The sequence below is a fragment of the Sciurus carolinensis genome, chromosome 17 (genome assembly GCF_902686445.1).
Source record: "Sciurus carolinensis chromosome 17, mSciCar1.2, whole genome shotgun sequence".
Classification (NCBI taxonomy): domain Eukaryota; kingdom Metazoa; phylum Chordata; class Mammalia; order Rodentia; family Sciuridae; genus Sciurus; species Sciurus carolinensis.
In genome coordinates this window covers 5,418,599-5,437,834 of record NC_062229.1, presented here as the reverse complement: position 1 = coordinate 5,437,834, position 19,236 = coordinate 5,418,599, and the positions used below count along the sequence as shown (strand labels likewise).

Below are 19,236 nucleotides of genomic sequence, written 5' to 3'. Positions count from 1 at the left end.
ATCGATAGAATTCAGGGACATATTCAGAGCTATGCAGCTATGGCTGTCAATTAATTTCAAAACATTTTCATCATCGCAAAAGAAATTCCATTCCATTCCACTAGCAATCACTCCTCACTTAATCCTCCCCAGCACCAGCACCACTAATCTACTTCCTGCCTTCATGGAATTTGCTATTCTGGGCATTTCCTAAAGATGCAATCAAAATTCGTCTATACATTTATTAGTATTTCCTTCCTTTTATGGCAATGGTTCGTCACATGAATTTACTACATCATTTCATTTACCTATTTATCATCTAACAGGTCACATCATGACTTTCTGGCTATCATGATCAATGCTGCTATGATGTACAATTTTAATTCTCTTGGATCATACCTGGAGGCAACTGCTGGGCCATATGGTAATCACCAATGTATTTTGACTCTCAGTACAACCTGGCTTTAATTCCCTTTGCAGATTCTTGTTCTTCCTTCCCCAGGACACTTTCAAAATGTCTAACAACATACATCCTCTACATCTTGGCAGTCTGCCTTACCACAAAATCATCCTAACAACCCTTCTTAGGTTGTGAATTTCTCTGCTCATTTCTCACTCTGAAAAATCTACTGAAAAGAACTGGTCAAGAGAGCTTCAGGATAACCTGACAAGTTCAAGTGTAACTGTAGCATAGTTTACTGATTAGTATAACTGAAATACTTACGGGGAAGTTGCTGTGGACGTTCGGGAGGGAAAAAGTCTCCCTTTGGTAAGGCCCTCTCATCCTGAAAGAAAAATGAATATATCTCAGTATACACTGAAGTACTGTTTAGAACAGTCAAAGAGGAACAACGTGTGTTGTCATGGAACTGGTTAAATAAATTATATTACATTTATTTATGCCATGGAACGCTATGCAATGGTGAAAAGGCACATATGAGCATGCTTATCATCTTGTTGTCAAGGTAAAGGGTAAAAAAAAAAAACAAGTGCATTATTGAAGGTGGGGATGAAATGACCAGGTTCCTGAGCAAGAAATACCAGTGAAACTCTCACACTCTTTTCATGCCTTTTGACTTTTGAGTCATGTGAATCCATTATCTATTCAAAAAACTAAAGTAAATATTTAAGGAAACTAAAAATTTGCTTTACAGTTCCTTATCTTCTTCCTGTTGAGTCCTAGATTGTCCACAGCATGTTCTGGTCATGTCTGTACAAACTATTATCTTTGGCACTGCCACAGAAGGGTCAATGTTTATTAGAACTGAAATACTCCAAAAGACCTTTAAAAGCTGTCTGAATCAAAGTCTTAATTACATTCACAGATATAATGCTAACAAACATATTATACTTTGAAAACTAGGAACCCACATATATAAACATTCTTTTAAATTGATCACTTGATCATTCAGGATACTCAACTGACTTCCTGAACATGCCAATAATAGCCAACTTTGTAAAGAAGAAAAATCTAGAAACGAGCTGCATGAGCAAAAGTTGTATCATAAATGTGTCCAACATACTATACCCTATTAAATTTAGACTAATCTGTTGTTTAGTATAGGGATTATATGTACACTCAATGCCACAATTTTGCTAAACTTGAGTGTATGATACAGAAAGATTTTATTAACTTACCATTTTGACATGCATTGGTCTATCAAACAGCAATTGGCCGTTAAACATAGCTGATGTTACAATTAAGGCTATTTCTTATAAATGTTAAACTATGCACAGCAAAATAAATACAAAAGAAAAATACTACACTGCTACTGACCCCTCTAAGTGGTCATTTACAAGCAATTTCAATTCAAAACCTTATACTTTTTACCAAAGATCCTCATAAACAGTTGCCTCATGGTTTTCCGTATGAATTCAATAGGCCAGGTGAACTACCGTTCTGAAGTACCATGTTTTCTGGGTGAGATACTCAGTGACAATCTTGCCTGAGTTTAATGACTGCAATCATGCGTGGCACCTTCCACTGTGATTTTAAAAAATACAACTCTAAAGTAAGTCCAGAGTTAGGAAGAAGTTTCTCTTCCAAAATGATGTCGATCCACTTGTAGAGACAGGGACATTATGTATAAATATCAAACCTATTTCTCTCCAATGATGTTATTTTTCTGGACATCTCCATTAAAACCCAGATTCCTCTAAGAAGTAAACATTAGAAAAAAACATTCACAGACAGGAGTTTACGTTCTAACCACCTCTTCTATCCACACACCGTGGAATCAATTTTGCCCAAAACCTTTTAAGTTCCATAGTGATGCATTCCCTCCAGTCACATAGAAAATATGAACACAGTTATCTCTTCCTTACACAAACTTATAATTACTACCTAACAGTGCTGTGGCCACCCTGTTCACCATGAGTTAAATTCCTGCAGAAGGATACATATAGCTTGCACAGCTTCAATGGACTGTTCAAAAGTCACAGTGCCTATTCCACGACTTTTCCCATCTTTATCCTCCAGAATGTCTGCTCGGACCACCACACCAGCCATACTAAAAACTTCCTTCAGTTTCTTCCAGCCAACTTTATAATCCAGCTAATTAAGAGAAGGGGGGTTGGTTAAAATCTCAATATAAACATCTTAAGAAAGGCAACATTTTTACTAACTACATGAATGAGAAATGCTTTAGTTGAAAACAAGCATCAGGCAATATCACAAAAACCTAATCACTGCAGTGCCCATTTTTCAAACAGAATTACAAAGTCTGACCTTAACTAGCTATTTACTGTCTCTTTTCTTGGAAGAACAGAGTCTAAGTCTCCTCATACTTTTCAAACTTACACTTTCTGGACATTAACCTTCCCCCCAGAAAGGTTGACCATAGCCCACCACCCACAACCCACTTTCTTCTAAAAATACTTCCTCTTACAGATGAGGAAGGTATTACTGCTCACCCCAGGGACAGGACACAAAGAGGCAGGTGTTAGTATACTGTCTCTGATCACTCTTTGCACAAAGTAAATCCAAAGAGAATGCAGACCCAGATGCCACTTTTGTAAACACCTGCAAACCTCTGTCAGTTCAGCCCCAATAGGACCATGGTCAGTGACTTAAGAACACAATGGTCACTAAGGGACAAAGTCCAATCCCACACTGGTTTTTAAATAAATCAAGAAGATGACCTTTAATTGTTTCCTCTCAAATATCAGTTACTTTTATATGACTGATAAGATTGAGTTCATAAAGTTCTGCACATTTCTACTTTAGACAATGTATCCATTTACTTACATTTGCTACAAATACTGTGCTTCCAAGTCTTCCAGCCTGTAATGCATGGATAATCTCATTTGGGATGTTAGGATTATTTAGGATACTGGGTGGGATATTAATCATTCCTGGGCCACCTGGTCCCATACCCATCCCACCAGTCGTAGCCATCACCTTTTGCATTGCTCTCCTGGCATGTTCACCATCAGGATCCTGAAACAAGCACAAAAGTGTTATACTGAACCAACCCAGTGACGATTAGAACCATACTTGCACCATAACTGACGCTGCCAAAACTTCAGAGATTAAAAAGCTGCTGGAAATCATTTCTCAAATCTACAAGCAAGAAATTAAAATGAACTAAACCACCAACCTAGAAGAGTTCCAGCTAAGGAAACAAGAGAGGAAGAAAAGGCACAAAATTTGGTACTCAAAATACTGCCTTCAAATGAACTAAATAAAAAACAAAAGGCACGGAAATGACATGATCAGCTGACCTGATACAGAACTTCCGGACTGTAGGAAGATCTTCATGGTCTTAGTATGATTGACTCTTACTAATTAATTCCTTGGGGTTTGTGTAATTTCTGTAAAACCTATCAATGATTTTTTTTTAAGTTTGAAATGTACAGTTCTATATCCCCAGGTGCCCCATCTCTCAAATGCTTTAGATGACAAACTTAGGTATGTAAAGTTTTAACCACATTAACAGCACCTGAACAGGTTTGTGAAGCACTGGTATGGACCCAATTTTTTAATTCTCTGTCCTGTTATGATGTTCCACCATCAATACACAAAAGAACTTAAAATTCCAACCGTGCTTTCCTTCCTAAGTTCTTAATATACTGACCCTCCTTCCCAAGAAGAGTCAAAAAGAAACCAAGGAGTGATTTAATCACCAATAAAATATCTCTTCCCAGAGGAAAAAATTAAAGATATTTAGTAGGATAAGACACGAAAGAGGATTTGGAATAATGACGAGCTCACTTTAAAAAGGAAAAAAGGGAAAGGGAAAAATAAGAAGAAAAAAAAGGGGGAGGCTAGGTGTGGTGGTACACACCTGTAATCTCAGCTGCAAGGGAGGCTGAGGCAGGAGGATTTCAAGACGAAGGCCAGCCTCAGCAACTCACAGTGAGTCTTATCTCAAAAAAAAAAAAAGAACTAGGATGTAGTTCAGTGGTAAAGCACCCCTGGGTTCAATCTCCAGTGAGAAACAAAGAAAAAAGAAAATCAAGAGGGAAAAAGAAAGAAAAACAGAAACAAAAAAAAAGAGTTTAGGGATATTGCTTAGTGCTGGTGCACCTGTCTAAAATGCACAAGGCCTTGGATTCCATCTCTGATGCCATACATGGAAGAGAAGAAAAGAAGCAGAAGAATGCTGAATAAAAGCGTTCAGACCAATAAAAGAGACTCACTGAGTGTTCCCAAGACAACTTCACCAAAGGAAAGCAGTCAGCTTAGGCCACTTGAGATCTGCTTGGCTGCTATTTCAAAATTCTTACAGAAGTGATGGCTAAAGCCTATGATTAACTCTCTTTATTAAAACAACAGGTTGGTCTGCACTATAACATGCAGTCAAGGACCACTCTTATCTTCTCACTCTGAACAGGACACTCAAAAAATTAAACATGGTATCCATAGTGTTTATCAAGAGCTTACTTTTGGCTGGAGGAGTAGCACAAGTGGTAGCGCACTTGCCTAGCAAGAACTAGGCCCTGGGTTCCATCCCCAGCACAAAGAAAGAAAGGAGAAGAAAGAGCTTACTTCTTTGACTTTCAGTGGTCTTCCACTCAGACTATGCTTGTTTAGAACTTCAGCAGCCTTTTTTCATACTCTCTTCCATCTTGAATTCAACAACGCTACAAGAGTCAAAAGGAAGTAAGTGAAACCAGTCCTACAACTTGGAAGGGTCTAATGCCAATAAGTAACTAGACAATACTTACGCACATCCCTTTGGATGAAGCCACAGATCAGTCAGAAGGGCAAGGAAAGGCGAAAAAAAAAAAAAAAAAAAAAAAAAGTAAATATCAATGACAGTTATAAACAAATTTAAATATGATTTATGTAACAAAGTTAGTTTTTTAAATTAACCTGTCTAAGGGGAAGCTGACAGAAGTGCCTTGCCTATGCCTTCCTTATTAAAAAAGCTCCTTAATATTTCCTTTTCCTACACATTACCAGCATTGCACTATAGTTGCTGAAGTTATAATGAGCAGACCTAAATTCAGGTTCTCCAAGAAATCACACAAAACTTTAGATCTGCTTCCCTCTATACTCAATCAATTCCTTATCGTACTCCTACTAAATCCGTCCCTTCCATAAATTAAGCCCGTCCTTTTGATTATTCTAAGCCATTCTATTGCACGACAGAAAATAGTTTAGTTCTCATTAAACTAGGCCAATTTGGAACGTTCAGGTTTATAATATTTGGTTTACAATTTACTGGCACAAAGGCAACTTTTCGGAATCTTTGGTTCACACAACTTTCAAATTCAGCAAACAACCAAGAATAACATTTTCTAGACAAGAACACACGTTTTACATTAATTATACCACCGCTAAAATTCCATGCATAATTCACACACAGCCAATTCCTCTGTTAACAAAGAGACAATGCTGCTATTGGTCCCCAGTTATCCAAATTGGGCATCCAAACAGAATACCAAAAAGCTCTTTTGGCCAGCCATTTGGAAAAGCGGGACAGGACTCCCATTTGCAAACCCCCTCCCATCCCACTGGAGTGTTGGCAAAATCAAACATAGCTACTGTAACATGAGCACTCACTGCCTTCCTGATTTCATTCGAGTCCACGCCACCATACAATTACATTTGTCATGTAGTAAATCCACAGAAGAAATTCTCTCAGACACTTACCCTTGACTTTCCTTCAGCGTCCATTAAGAGCTCCACGTATGTTACCTCACCAACTACAAATCAGTTTCCAGACGACACATAAACCAAGGGAGAAAAGCCAAGAAAACAATGGGAATTTAGAACAATCATCAGCAACCTTGTATGGAGCCTCTGCCTTATAAGAAAGCCCAGAAACACTCCATATTCTCTAAGCCACCAAACTAGGCATTACAGGTGTGCAGTAAAAGTAGGTGAAAACTCATTAACAATATGTCCTTGATTTTCCTCCCACCACAAACAAGCTACTTCCACAGATTTCAATTACCAATTTCCCTTCCTGGAATACTCATTCATGACTAGAGGCAATCCAAATCTATAGGAAAGAAGTCTGCATGATTAACTTTTTGGAGAGAGAGAGGAAGTTTTACACATACATTCTTTACTAGTGAAAGCAGATAAACAATCCACAGGTTGCAATGCCACTGAACTGAGCTCAAATGCTATAAATACAAGGATGTGCATATGAAGACGCTCAAAGACACACACACACAGCCCCAGGGTCAGCTTCATGAGTGTGCAACCTGTGTAATGACAGAGACCTGTGCTTGTTTTAATGTTTTCAGCGCCATCTTGAAATACTTAATTTGTTAACAAGAGGCCCCTCATTTTCATTTTGCATCAGGCCCCACCAATTCTGTCTGGTTCTATACACAACACTAGGCCTCCACAATTTAGAGGTAGAATGTTTAAATATGCAATCATAAAAAAGAGCAGCATCTGGATTCTCTTCAGTGAATTAAGTCAGGCTTTAGTCTTGCTGCTTTCTAAACCTCCCAATGAAAGGACACAAATTCAAATTTAGGGCTCAGTTGGCAACTAACACAGATTCATGATTCTAAGCTACACAAAGGTAAAAGAACAAAGCATTTCAAAGTTTCCGCAGATTTTCCTCAAGGTTTGGATTGCCAATTCATGACCACCATTAACCAGATATTAGAATCCATCAAGATAACCACCAAAATGGCTGCTGAACTTGAAAATGGCACAAAGAAACAAACCTAAAGCTTTAAACTTAGAGAAACAATCTCTAAGCAGGCTCTTCAAAGTTAAGAAAGGGTTTTTGTTCTCAGAAATCTTTTTCTAAAGATTTCTGATGTTGAAGCATTCTCCAATTCACTTCAGTTCATTTAGCAGTACAAGGGTAAAATTAACCCACTCAATGGCCTTGACAGGTCCTGACTATTCCGACTCCTTTGTTCAAAGAACATTAAAATTATGAAGATTTTCACGTTACTATATCAAGGAAATATTTTTATTGAAAAACAAAATTATTTCACAAATAAAATTAACATTTTGATGGGCATATATATTTATGGATTTGCAATGTGGTTTAAGGCAAGGCGGCAGTGTTCGAAGTTTAAGTCTACAGCCTCACCTTCCTTGTACTTTCCTGAAATATTATAAAACTGGCACTTTGCACAGAAAAGGAAGAAGAATCAGTGCAAAGAAATGAAGAAATAGATGGGACCCGTAGAGTTAACTTCTGAAGTATGTACTCTAATGAGTAATTAAAAAATGGTCACCATCAAAGGATAGTCATATTACTGGCTTTATTTTAAACTTACAAAGTAAAACAGTTCCAAAAATGTTGTGGCCATACCTGAGGCCATGTTAGCCATCTATTTCAACAGCAGCAGCCATTCAAGAACCAGCAGCGCTTGCTTCCACTTTGATGAAAATGCCAAGTAATGTCAAAACAGTAAAGAGACACCCAGGTTTATTTCCTACCAGCTAATACTACCATCTAATAACCTTTAAAAAAAAAAAAAAAACACAATATCTAATTCAAGACAGCTGTAACCATGTTATCAGAATTCAATACTGCTGCATTTGAAGTTTCTAGCCTGTGTCCATAAAGACACTTTTATCAAAAAATTGTTATCGCAACCTAGAAAACAAGCAATTCCAAACCAAACTTTTTTCCGCAGTCATAACCATTTTAACAAAATACCAGGTTACGAAATTACAACTTTTTCCACTTAACATTGTAGTGATGGCACACACCTAATTTTAATCCTTTACACTAAAAATTTACTTTAAAAACTTTCCCCTTTTTTCCTTCAAATGGTATAGCTATGTCTCCAGCATGAGTTGTACTGTCCTTGAACATCATCAGTAGTAACCATGTTTGAAATTCATAACATTCCAATCCCTAACCTGAGAGACTTCATCAGTTCAGCCTTCTGGGATCTGTAATTGTTTCTAATTCATACTCCCCCTATAGGAAGATAATTATGAAGCCTTTGAAAGATCACTTGTCTTTTAGTTCTGCAACACGGAAAGACTCGTATAACAGAAATCAACAAGAATTTGAAGGCATAGCCTGGTCCATTGCATGAAATGAAGTTTAAAAGAGTGAATCATCCAGAGCAGATCACAAACACAGGTAGCAGCACCAATCTCACAGAAGTGGAACTTGAAGTTATAAAAGAAGAATTTGCAGCATCTCTCGCCTCCTGAACATTGTTGGAATCCATGAAATTCCAAGTACGCTGCTAAGACAAATTCAATTGCAGCTTCAAACATCAAAGCATCTAAATGAAAAAACTAAGACCAAGAATTTTAATGCCAAATATGCCAACTTCTACCTTCATTAAAAAATGCCCCAAGAAATCATTTTAACCAACACTTAAGTGGATTACAAAAGTTAATGCCTCCAAAATGAAACATATTGTTAATTAGATGAGCAACCCAAAATGCACTCAGGCAGCTTGGAGCTACTGTGATTCTCTCTTGCACAAATTTTTATCACAATGAGCATTTGTTTTTGTGCTCCCATTTACTGCTCAAATCTGAAAGATAAATAATAGAAGAAATACAGATGCCAAAACTTCACTGAAGAGAATTCATATATGTGGTAAGCCCTTCTTCATCTTTTTATTTTGTTTGCTTGGTGCTGGGATGAAACCCAGAGCCTCACACATACTAAGCACCCACTCTACCACTAAGTTGCACCCTGATCCCCAAGGCAAAGTCATGTTTGTCAAACTTTCTTTACTTAAGAGTGGACAATTCTTAGGTAGTCACACTAAGTGAAAATAAATTCACATTTTATTTTGGAAAGCTTTTCTTTGAGATAACATAAAGACAACTTGAAACAGCAAAATAATTATTCTACACAATTACCTCTTGCCTTATGAACAAGTTAGAAGATGACAAAGTCCATACTTGTTCCCAATTCATGGATAACAGAAGAGTATGATCTCTAACTAGGCCAAAGATCAGATTAAGTAACACAGGCTGTACTACTGGGGATCAACTTCAGTATTCATACAAATGAATGCTTTAGCATAATAGGCCTTTCTGAATGCAGGCTGAATTTCCAACAAAGGAAAATATGAAGAAGCAAGTAGACTGGGTAAGGATTTTATTTAAACTGAAAATGCCTATAACCTACAAAGCAGATTACCTCTAAGAGCCAGTGGAGGCTTTCTATTGGACTACATTTGCCCTCTGGGCCTCAGTTTTATTGTCAGCAAGAATCTGAAATTTACTTAAAGTGATGCATTAAGTAATAACAAAAGGATTAAGTGCTTAAAGAAATCTTTGCTTACATAAGTTAAACTGACTGCTGCTAAACCTGGGATTGATCTGTGAGTAAACTACATCATTGACCTTCCTTTCTTCCTCAAACTGGGCTCTGTATTTACTCAGGGTTAGTGCAGTTCAGCACTGCTTGGGATGCAGTCACCTCACCTAGAGGTTCTCTGGTTAGGACACAACAGCCAGGTACTGGGCTTTCTTTATTCACAGAGGATCCCATGGTCTCAAATTAATATAGCACAACACTAAGTTTAAAATGTCCAAGATCATTTTTTCCTCTCAGAAATCTTTATTTTTTTCTGCCCAGTCCTTATGGTTAAATGCTTTAAGTCATATATTCCATTAGCTGTCATGATGTTTAACTGAGTAGCTGTGGACTGTTAAAGTCACTTTCAAAGATGGTCTGGCAATCTCCAATTCAAGTATCATATAACACTGGTTCTCAATTTTCTTTTTCAATTCAGCAACTCCAGTGATCACACCAGTCGTTTGTTCCACATAATACCTCCATTAAAAATAAGCATGGTCTAAAGGAAAGACAATAGAAATCTTCCCTTTGTTTCATCAGGACACCTAGAGCAGAAAGGGGAAGGCAGGGATCAGGTGCTTAGAGCAAGAGCAATTGCAAAAACAATGTCTAACTTATATCCCTGACTATTAGGACAAAAGGGGGTTTGAGCAAAACAGCAGCCTGGCTCAAAACAAAAAAGCTCTGACACATTTTCTCTTTAAAATTGGCACTGCTAGCCATGCGCGGTGGCACACGCCTATAAGGAGGCTGAGACAGGAGGATTGTTGAGTTCAAAGCCGGGTTCAGCAATGATAAGAAGCATCTCATCGAACATCTCAGTGAGAACCTGTCTCTAAATAAAATACAAAATAGGGCTGGGGGATGTGGTTCAGTGGTAAAGTGCCCCTGAGTTCAATCCTCAGTACCCAAAAAAAAAAATAAAAATAAAAATAAAAATAAAAAAATAGGCAATGCTAATTTTCATGACAGAGCCACCAAAGAGCTTTGTGATTATTTAGGGAGAAATGTTTAAGAGACAGTTCACATAATAATAGATTACTACCAGGAACCCCTAGAATGCATCTAAAGGCTAAAATTAAGCAAAGAAAATATACACCTGGTTTCAAAAAAAAGGGAAGGTCAGGAACCAGGGAAAGGTACACGAGAGTTAACCTCATGCACAATTACTGAGAAAGCTCCCCTCTTGCCAAAGCTACTTTAGTTCTGAGACCTGCAATTAGACACTGCTGCCTTGACAGAAAATTCAAGTTGAAGACAACTAATTCTAGTTCCTATTTCACTAGTTTCTCAAAAAAACAGGACTAAGATTTCATTAGGAATGAACTCTTAAAACAGACTGATCAAGAGTGGTTTGATAACCATCCATCCAAATCTCTGATCTGTCTACTTGGGATTATTTTGGAACTTTTAGGGTGTAGGTGCCTCTATTTGCCATTTTCCCTGATATAAGTCTAACGACTTATTGGCAACAGATTTCAAGTAGATATCTTAGATTTAAAATAACCACTGAGGGCTGGGGATAGGGCTCAGTTGGTAGAGTGCTTGCCTTGCAAGCACAAGGCCCTGGGTTCAGCCCCCAGTACCGCAAAAATAATAATAATAAAAAAAAATAAAATAAAATAACCATTGAGACTTAGTTTTGGCATACCAAGACATGAATAAAAATGTATTTTTAAAACCTCATAATGGAAAGAATAAGGACATTTTTTAAGGAGTCATACATATGTAAACACAATTTCTTTAGACTTCATATACTGAAAATAAGCATTACAATAAAAATCCCTTTCTCTTATGAATCACTTTACCCACAATCCAATACTGCTAATAATTTGATTAAATGGCTAAGTAATTAACCAATACAGGGGAGCTCTAAACAAGAACATTTTAAGGTTCGTTAAAAATAACAGATTTACTGCACACCTGTAATTCTAAATTACACCACCAAAAATACACTGAAAAGGGCTGAGCCCAGGCATTCATAGCAGTATGCCAGGAGAATATGAGAACCAGTTTGGAAGTATCCAAATAAACTACCAGGCTGGCTCCACACTTAATACAGTGCAAAATAATAAATTGAGGTGAACTGCTTCTACATCCAGAAACGTCATGGCTGCTGCTGCTGCTGCTGCTACCAGCTTTAAGGCTTCCAAAACTGAATTACTGAATGGTAAAGCAGTAAAAATGTCACCTACTTTATCCATCATGTCCCAAAACTGGTTCACACACTCCTAAAAATGAAAAAATAATTTGGCCTGCAATCTCTTACAAAATTCTAACAATTGCATTTTCAAAGCCACATTCCTGGTTCTTGGAACTACTATACCTTATAATATCAATGGAAATAGCAATTCAGCGGTTCAACCAAATCCCGAGAACACAAATTTGGGGGTTGTTCCAAAAACTAATTCGAATAAGACCCAACTGTACTGTACAGAAATTCTATTGAAGCAGCAGTCCCAAAAACCAAGAACACTGCATCTGGGATGCCACATGACACGTCCTTCAGACAAAAGAAACTTCACTCTTGCCCTAGGAGTATTGGCAGGAATGATTTGGCTGATCAAGGCAGGAAAACAAATCTCACACCAAACATTTTTCCATCATCTGTATTATCTGGAGAAATACCACATGGGAGTAGCACACATGACTATACAGAGATGTTCACGGTGCCTAGTGCTTCTTGCATGTCATGGTCAAAATAAGTGATGGGATAATGATGGCAGTGGCCATTCAGAGTTTCAAAACCCAATGCAGGGAGCACCAGTACACATACCAAAATGGCCTATCCAAGTGTCATCTTTGTCACTGAGATGTTCATCATTTGACAAATCAAGCTCACATCTCTCTTCATGATGAATGCTCCAGAAAACCGATACCTTTCAGTCCTTCAAAAAGACTCCATTAAGGGTGATTTGATTCTAGGGTTCCCTTGGGGGAGATGGGAGCTCAAGGCATCACACAAATTGTTCTCTACCAACAGTTTTGTCTAAACCAGGGCAAAGCGATCTCCTTAGTACTGAGTGCCACCAGTTGGGCCAAGAATGAGGAAAGAAAGGAAGACAATAGCAGAACAGGAGTGAAGGAGGAGGACACATGTAGTGTGTATGGGGGTAAGACAGAGGACCTTGGGGCAGCGTCCTAGGAACTCCTGGTGGCAGCAGAACTTGATTGCTTCCCCTCCCCAGGCTAAAATTTATATACCTGAGCTCAGATAATGTACATCTTTTGAGGCACATTACCAAGCAAATATCTTATTTGAGCTCTCTAATTGCCAATCTATTCTATTTTTCCCAAAGCAGGAAGTCTAACAGTTTAAATAGAAGCTAGCATTTTATAGTTTGGAATCTAAACAGCACACATTTCAGCTACCAAATTTTTATCCCAGGGGAACATCCATAAAATTTAAACAAACTACCTTCCTGCCAGACTTAAAAAGAATTTAAAAAAAAAATTAAAGATAAAAATCTCTCCCAAATAATGTGAGGAATTGGATGAATTACCTTAAAACAAAAAGGCCCCCCTTGAGTCTAATCAAAGCCCTATTAACCATTATCAAGCCACTAAAATCATTTATGGGCCAAAGGACCATACAAGCCACCCTGCTTGACACACAGGCATGATCACAATAAAAAATGGGGTGGGGTTAACTCTAAGCTTGGACAGAACACACACTCTTCCCAGAGCAGCTTCCACTGACAAAAATTAACCAAGGAATTAGCCACAGAGAAGATGACACACCAACCTTCTTACCCTACTCAACCACCAGTACCATTACCTTTTTCTTTAACCAGGTCTTTAAGTGACTGCCATTTCACATCAAAAGGTATGTTTGTGATGAAGGCTCTGTATCTTTTTGTTGGATTGGCATATGGCTCAAAGCGATTGCCTCCTCTTTTTATGTTTTTCTCCTTTCTCTTTTCATTCTGAGTGGGTCGTTCTCCTTCACTGAATTCAAAAGAGGAAAAAAAAAAAAAAACGGTTTATATGTTAGCACAAAAGAGAGCCAATATTTGATCTGACAGGTTTACAATTCCACACAAAGTTACATACATGTAACAAAATGAATACTGGTTTTGATTTGAGACTCTGAAACCTAAAGCGGATAGTTGCAGTAATATATTCCTTAAAACCCACCTATTGGGCTGGGGATATAGCTCAGTTGGTAGAGTGCCCTGGGTTCAATTCCTAGCACCACAAAAAAAAAAAAAAAAAAAAAAAAAACCACCTATGAACAAACCGTTCCCAAGAAAAATGTACTTTCCTAGACTTGTGAATGCTCCTATAGCTGTAACAGAGGGAAGTAAAGCCAACTACCTGCCCAAGGTGCGTTAATTCCAAGACAGAAACAAGAAAAGGGAAGATTAATAAAATTTCATGGAATGGAAAACAAGATGGTGCAAAAAGTTCCAATCAATTTCACTTCATAAAAGTCTTTCAATACTGGGGTGTGGGGATATATACAATGCTGCAGTCCCTAGGGAAAACCAATTTGGTGATTATTCAAAATTAAACAGTATGGCCATAAAACCCAGTGATTCTACTCCTAGGTACACACCTCCCCAAAATTTAAAAGTAGGAACTCAGATATTTGTATACCAATGTTCACAGCAGCATTATACATAGAGGCTTTACAGAACCAAAGTGTTCACCAAAGGTGAATGAAATGAACACAATGTAGCATATTCATGCAGTGAAATTTTTCAGTCATCAAAAGGAACTAAGTTCTGAAAGATGCTACAACATGAATCTCAAGACATGATGCTAAGTGAAGTAAGTCAGACAAAAAAAGGACAAGCGCTGTATGATTTACTTATATGAGATACCTAGAATAAGCAAATTCATAGAGACAGAAAGTAAAACAGGTTACCAAGGACTGGTGGTTGGTAGAATGGGGAGCTACCATTTAAGGTGTAGAATTTGGGATGATTAAAGTTCTGAGAATAGTCTTGATAGCTACACTACAATGTACTTAGCTATTTATTTAACAGTGGTTAAAATGGTGTATTCTATGCAAAATCAAAGCAGGTGTAGCTCAGTGTCAAAATAAGCAGGCGAGGAGAAAGAAACCATTCTCTACTCAACCCTACTACTTTTAAGTTAGGTAACACAAGCTGAGCAACTCTGGCAAGCAGAAGACAGAGTACAAACAATTCTACCTTCCACAAAGAAGGGTGGATGCTTTTTTGGCTTAGACTTCGCTGTAAAACTCTTTAGCTTTGTTAATCTTCCCTTCTCTTTTCCTGTTTCAGTCCTGGAACCAAAGCATATATATCTTTCATACTTTAACATTTCACCTCTAAGCTCTACCAATAATAATTTTGGTTTAGAGTGGGACATGAACAGGTTTCAAAGAAACATGCATTTCCAAAGCCCAGCAGAGACCAATCTGGAAGCCACTGTTATACAGTCAGGGCTAGGCCCATGCATAGCTAAGTGAGCTGTTCTCTCAGCTGCTTGCTCAAATGCAGCCCCCTCCAACTATATGGAGACCGACAAGTGGGGAGCAGTAGCTTTGGAGAGTTCCTCAAGGCACTAAGTCTTGCACTTTCTGCTGAGTCCAGTGACTTCCAAACCACAGGCTGTTGCAGAGTTTGTGATCCATAACAAAAACAGAAAACAAAAAAGCCAAGACTATGGTATTGATGATTTGTAAAACTACTTTTATTTAATTAAAGGGCCGATCTTTACTCTGGGATATGGCTTCCTCATGCAGGAGAACAACACTGTTCAAACACCAGATGATAGCTGGAGGACTTTCTTTTAATGTACTTAAAAAGTTCTAAGTTAATTTTTTGTAGTCCCCCAAATCATCTTTATTGGTTCTCCATATCCAAACACAAGGGTGACAAGTGGTATAGTAGTGAAGGTACGCTACTACTGAGACCTATACCACACTTGATAAAAGGAAAGCAGGGTTAGGAACGTGGCTCAGTGGTAGAGCACCTGCCTGGCATACACAAGGCCAAGGGTTCAATCCCTAGCACCGCCTGCCCCCCCCAAAAAAAAACAGCCTAGGGAAAGCATCTTCCTTGGTGATCTGAGCTATACCAGCATAGCAACTGCAGGCTACTCTTCACAGGCTAGCAGATAGGGGATGTTATAACCATCTAATCCCCAGATTCACAGAACTCCTCACTCAGTCTACCCCAGTTCACAACAGATCTGCTTAGGGTACATGAACCTCACTAAGAGAACCTACAACTGTCACAAAGGCCCACCTGTCTATTCTGTAAGGTCCTGCACCAGTGTGCCAAACAGAATACATCTGCCCAAATGTTTTTTCCTCTTTTCCTGACAGTTAAGTGTTAAAATTCATAAACTATAGACCAATCAACATGCCACAGTTCACCAGAGGGTCTATGGATGAAAATGTTTTCATGAAACTATTTTCCTTTTAAATACTTAAGATTTACATTTAAAAAATATTTTGACAAAGTTACAATTTTATTCTGTTTTCAGATTCCTCACCTGTTAGTTACAACCTGTACAAATAAATACAGTCACAATACTGAACAAAATGCCTAGCCCACATTCTGCTGATCCACCAATGGCTAAGAATAAACTGCCCAATCTCACCATAGAAGCTGGGTATTTGGTTTGGGGTTAATCCATATCACATGGCTCAACTTGAGAAAGCAGCTCATTGCAAACAAATCCTGCTCTGGCTAACCATTTCCTCTGTCCATGAAGTTTTCTCATAAGAACTTTCTCTTGTCACTACCAGTTTTTAAAAAATTAACCATTCTGAATATCTAATGATCACCACACCAAATACATTCTTTACAGAACTGTAGAGAAGGACCCTCAAGAAATTTCAGTCAAGACACATGTTCATGTATACATGATGTTGATAGTGATATCCTGGAAAGTTCACTTTTAAATGTCCAATCCTATTTCTCCCTTCAGAAGGAAAAAAATATTCCTTTCTAACCCTAAAATACATATAACATTTAATTCTGAAGGCCTTTTAGAATGACATTTTTATAGAAAGACTATAATTTTACAACACTGATAAAAACAAACTGCTTTATCCCTAAATTATCTTGAGTATCATAGACATTAAAAATGAGGTTTGTGGGGGCTGGGAATATAGCTCTGGTGATTGAGTGCTGCCTAGCATGCACAAGGCCCTGGGTTCACTCCTCAGTACTACCCAAAAAACAAAAATGAGGTTTGTGCCTGGTGTGGTAGCACACACCTGTAATCCCAGCAGCTCAGAAGGCTGAGGCAGAAAGACTGTGAGTTCAAAGTGAGTCTCAGCAAAAGTGAAGAGCTAAGCAAATCAGTGAGACCCTGTCTCTAAATAAAATACAAAATAAGGCTGGGGATGTGGCTCAGTGGAGTTCAAAGCCCAGTAACTCCACAAAAAAAAAAAAAAAAAAAAAAAAAGAGGTTTGTGAGGAATCTACAGCCCTGGGTTTGATCCCCAGCACTGCAAAAAATAAAGTTTTACCCATATTCTGTACCTCAGCACCACATACGAAACAAAATGGGTAAATCTACAACAGTGACAAATCATCATTTAAAATTAAAAATATCAGGGTTGTGGCTCAGTGGTAAAGTGCTTGCCTAGCACATATGAGGCACTGGGTTCAATTCTCAGCACCACATATAAATAATAAAGATCCATCAACTTCAAAAAAAATTAAGTAAAAATTAAATTAAGTTAAAAAAACTCTGCTCTTCAAAAACAGTTGAGTATGAAAAGTCGTGCCAGACTGTAAGGAAATACTTGCAAAGTCTGTATTTGGACAAAGGTGTCATATCCAAAATATGTAAAGGACATCTCAAAACTCAGTAATAACACAATTTTTATAACATGGGCAAAACATCTAAAGACAGTTCACCAAAGATATATGGATGGCAAATAAACATATGTAAAGAAATTCAACATCACCAATCACTAGGGAAATGCAAAATAAAACCCAGATACCACTACACATCTATCAAAAAAGCTAACATTAAAAAAGAACGGCCAAGTCAGGCATGGTGGTACACGCCTGTAATCCCAGCAACTCAGGAAGCTGAGGCAGGAGGACTACAAGTTGGGAGGTCAGTCTCAGCAACTTTGCAAGGACCTATCTCAAAGTAAAACTCAAAAAGGAGTGGGGATATAGCTCAGTGGTTAAGTGAACCTAGGTTAAGCCCCCTGCACCAAAAAATAAAGTCATACTATAACAAGGATATGGAGGAACTGGTAAGAATGTAAAGTAGCATAACCACTTTGGCAAAGTTTAGTACTACCTTAAAAAATAATTGCACACTCAACTAGGACCCAACCATCCACAATTAACTACTTACCCAAGACAAAATAAAGCATACAGCCACACCAAAATTTATACTCAAATATCCACAGCAGCATTATCTGTAATAGCCCCAAGTTGGAAACTCAAATGTCTAACAGGTAAATGAATAAACAAAGTGTATCTATACAACAAAAAGTAATGAACTACATGCAATTACATGGATGAATCTCTGAAGTAATTATCTTCAACGAAGCCAGATCCCCCAGAAAAGAATACTACGGTGATTCCACATACTCAAGAAAATCATACCTAGCAAACTAATCTCTGTAGGAGTGTTTTTTTAACCTCAGCACTACTAACATTATGAACCAGATAATCCTTTGTTGTGGAGCATTGTTGAGAGCATTGCAGGATGTTTAACAGCATCCACAGCCTCTACTCAGTACCCTAGTCATGAAGGTGAAGATCAAAAATGTCTCTAAGACATATCCGAACCTCCCAGAGGCAGGGGAGGGTGTTCACCCCTGGAGAACACTGATGGAAAGTTAATAAAGGGTTGCCTGGAGCTAGGGGAGTAGGGGGCAGGGAAGAGTTGTTGGAAGGATTGGATTACAAACATGCAAGAGGATACTTGTGCAGAATATGGATACAATCATGATCTAGATTTCAGTGAGGGATTCAGGAGCTAACAGTTATCAAACTGCAAATTTTAAGTATGTGTAGTTCACTGCATCAATTATAAAACAGACTTAATACTTCCTACTCATGTTTGCTACATTTCAAACCAAATCCCAGTAACCTGACTTGGTCACTTTTAACATAGAGAAACACATTTGTAATCTTTCAATAGGCAGATCTACCTAAGCCAGCTAAGTTTTTACCAATATTGTATTTGCCGACTGAAACTCTCAACTCCAAACTGCCAATGAAAACTAGATTCTGGCACCCAATTTTCAACCCAAAGTTCTAAATAGTCAAATAAAAACCCTTTCTGACAAATCTAGCAACTTGCTATCTCATAGTACACTGATAAATACAGGTCTAAAATGTGTGTTAAGTAAGTTCAGAGCCATTAAAGTAAGATTAATTGTAGTATGGCTTTGGAATCGTTTCATTGACTAATTTCCTTGAAAACTGATCATTTATCTAGTCACTGCTCCAACATACTAGAATTGTACTACACATTAAGTCACAATAAGGTTTTGAGTGCCTACTCCCCAAAGGACTGCTATATTCACTGCATTAAAACAATGATTCCCTACCCTTATGTCTTCATGCCATTACCATGTATAATATGT

The 19,236-nt window shown here is 37.9% G+C and overlaps 1 protein-coding gene across 1 annotated transcript in view; it reads right to left on the bottom strand.

Moving 5' to 3' along the window:
- The window catches only part of Hnrnpm (heterogeneous nuclear ribonucleoprotein M), a 42,563-nt gene that overhangs the window by 18,003 nt on the left and 5,324 nt on the right, over positions 1 to 19,236 (bottom strand). Inside the window, 10 exon segments of the mRNA XM_047530232.1 lie at positions 704 to 764; positions 1,618 to 1,667; positions 2,380 to 2,533; positions 3,227 to 3,262; positions 3,380 to 3,418; positions 4,970 to 5,032; positions 5,034 to 5,064; positions 5,149 to 5,156; positions 6,080 to 6,132; positions 13,468 to 13,637. Of these exon segments, the coding sequence (XP_047386188.1) occupies positions 704 to 764; positions 1,618 to 1,667; positions 2,380 to 2,533; positions 3,227 to 3,262; positions 3,380 to 3,418; positions 4,970 to 5,032; positions 5,034 to 5,064; positions 5,149 to 5,156; positions 6,080 to 6,132; positions 13,468 to 13,637 (665 nt within the window).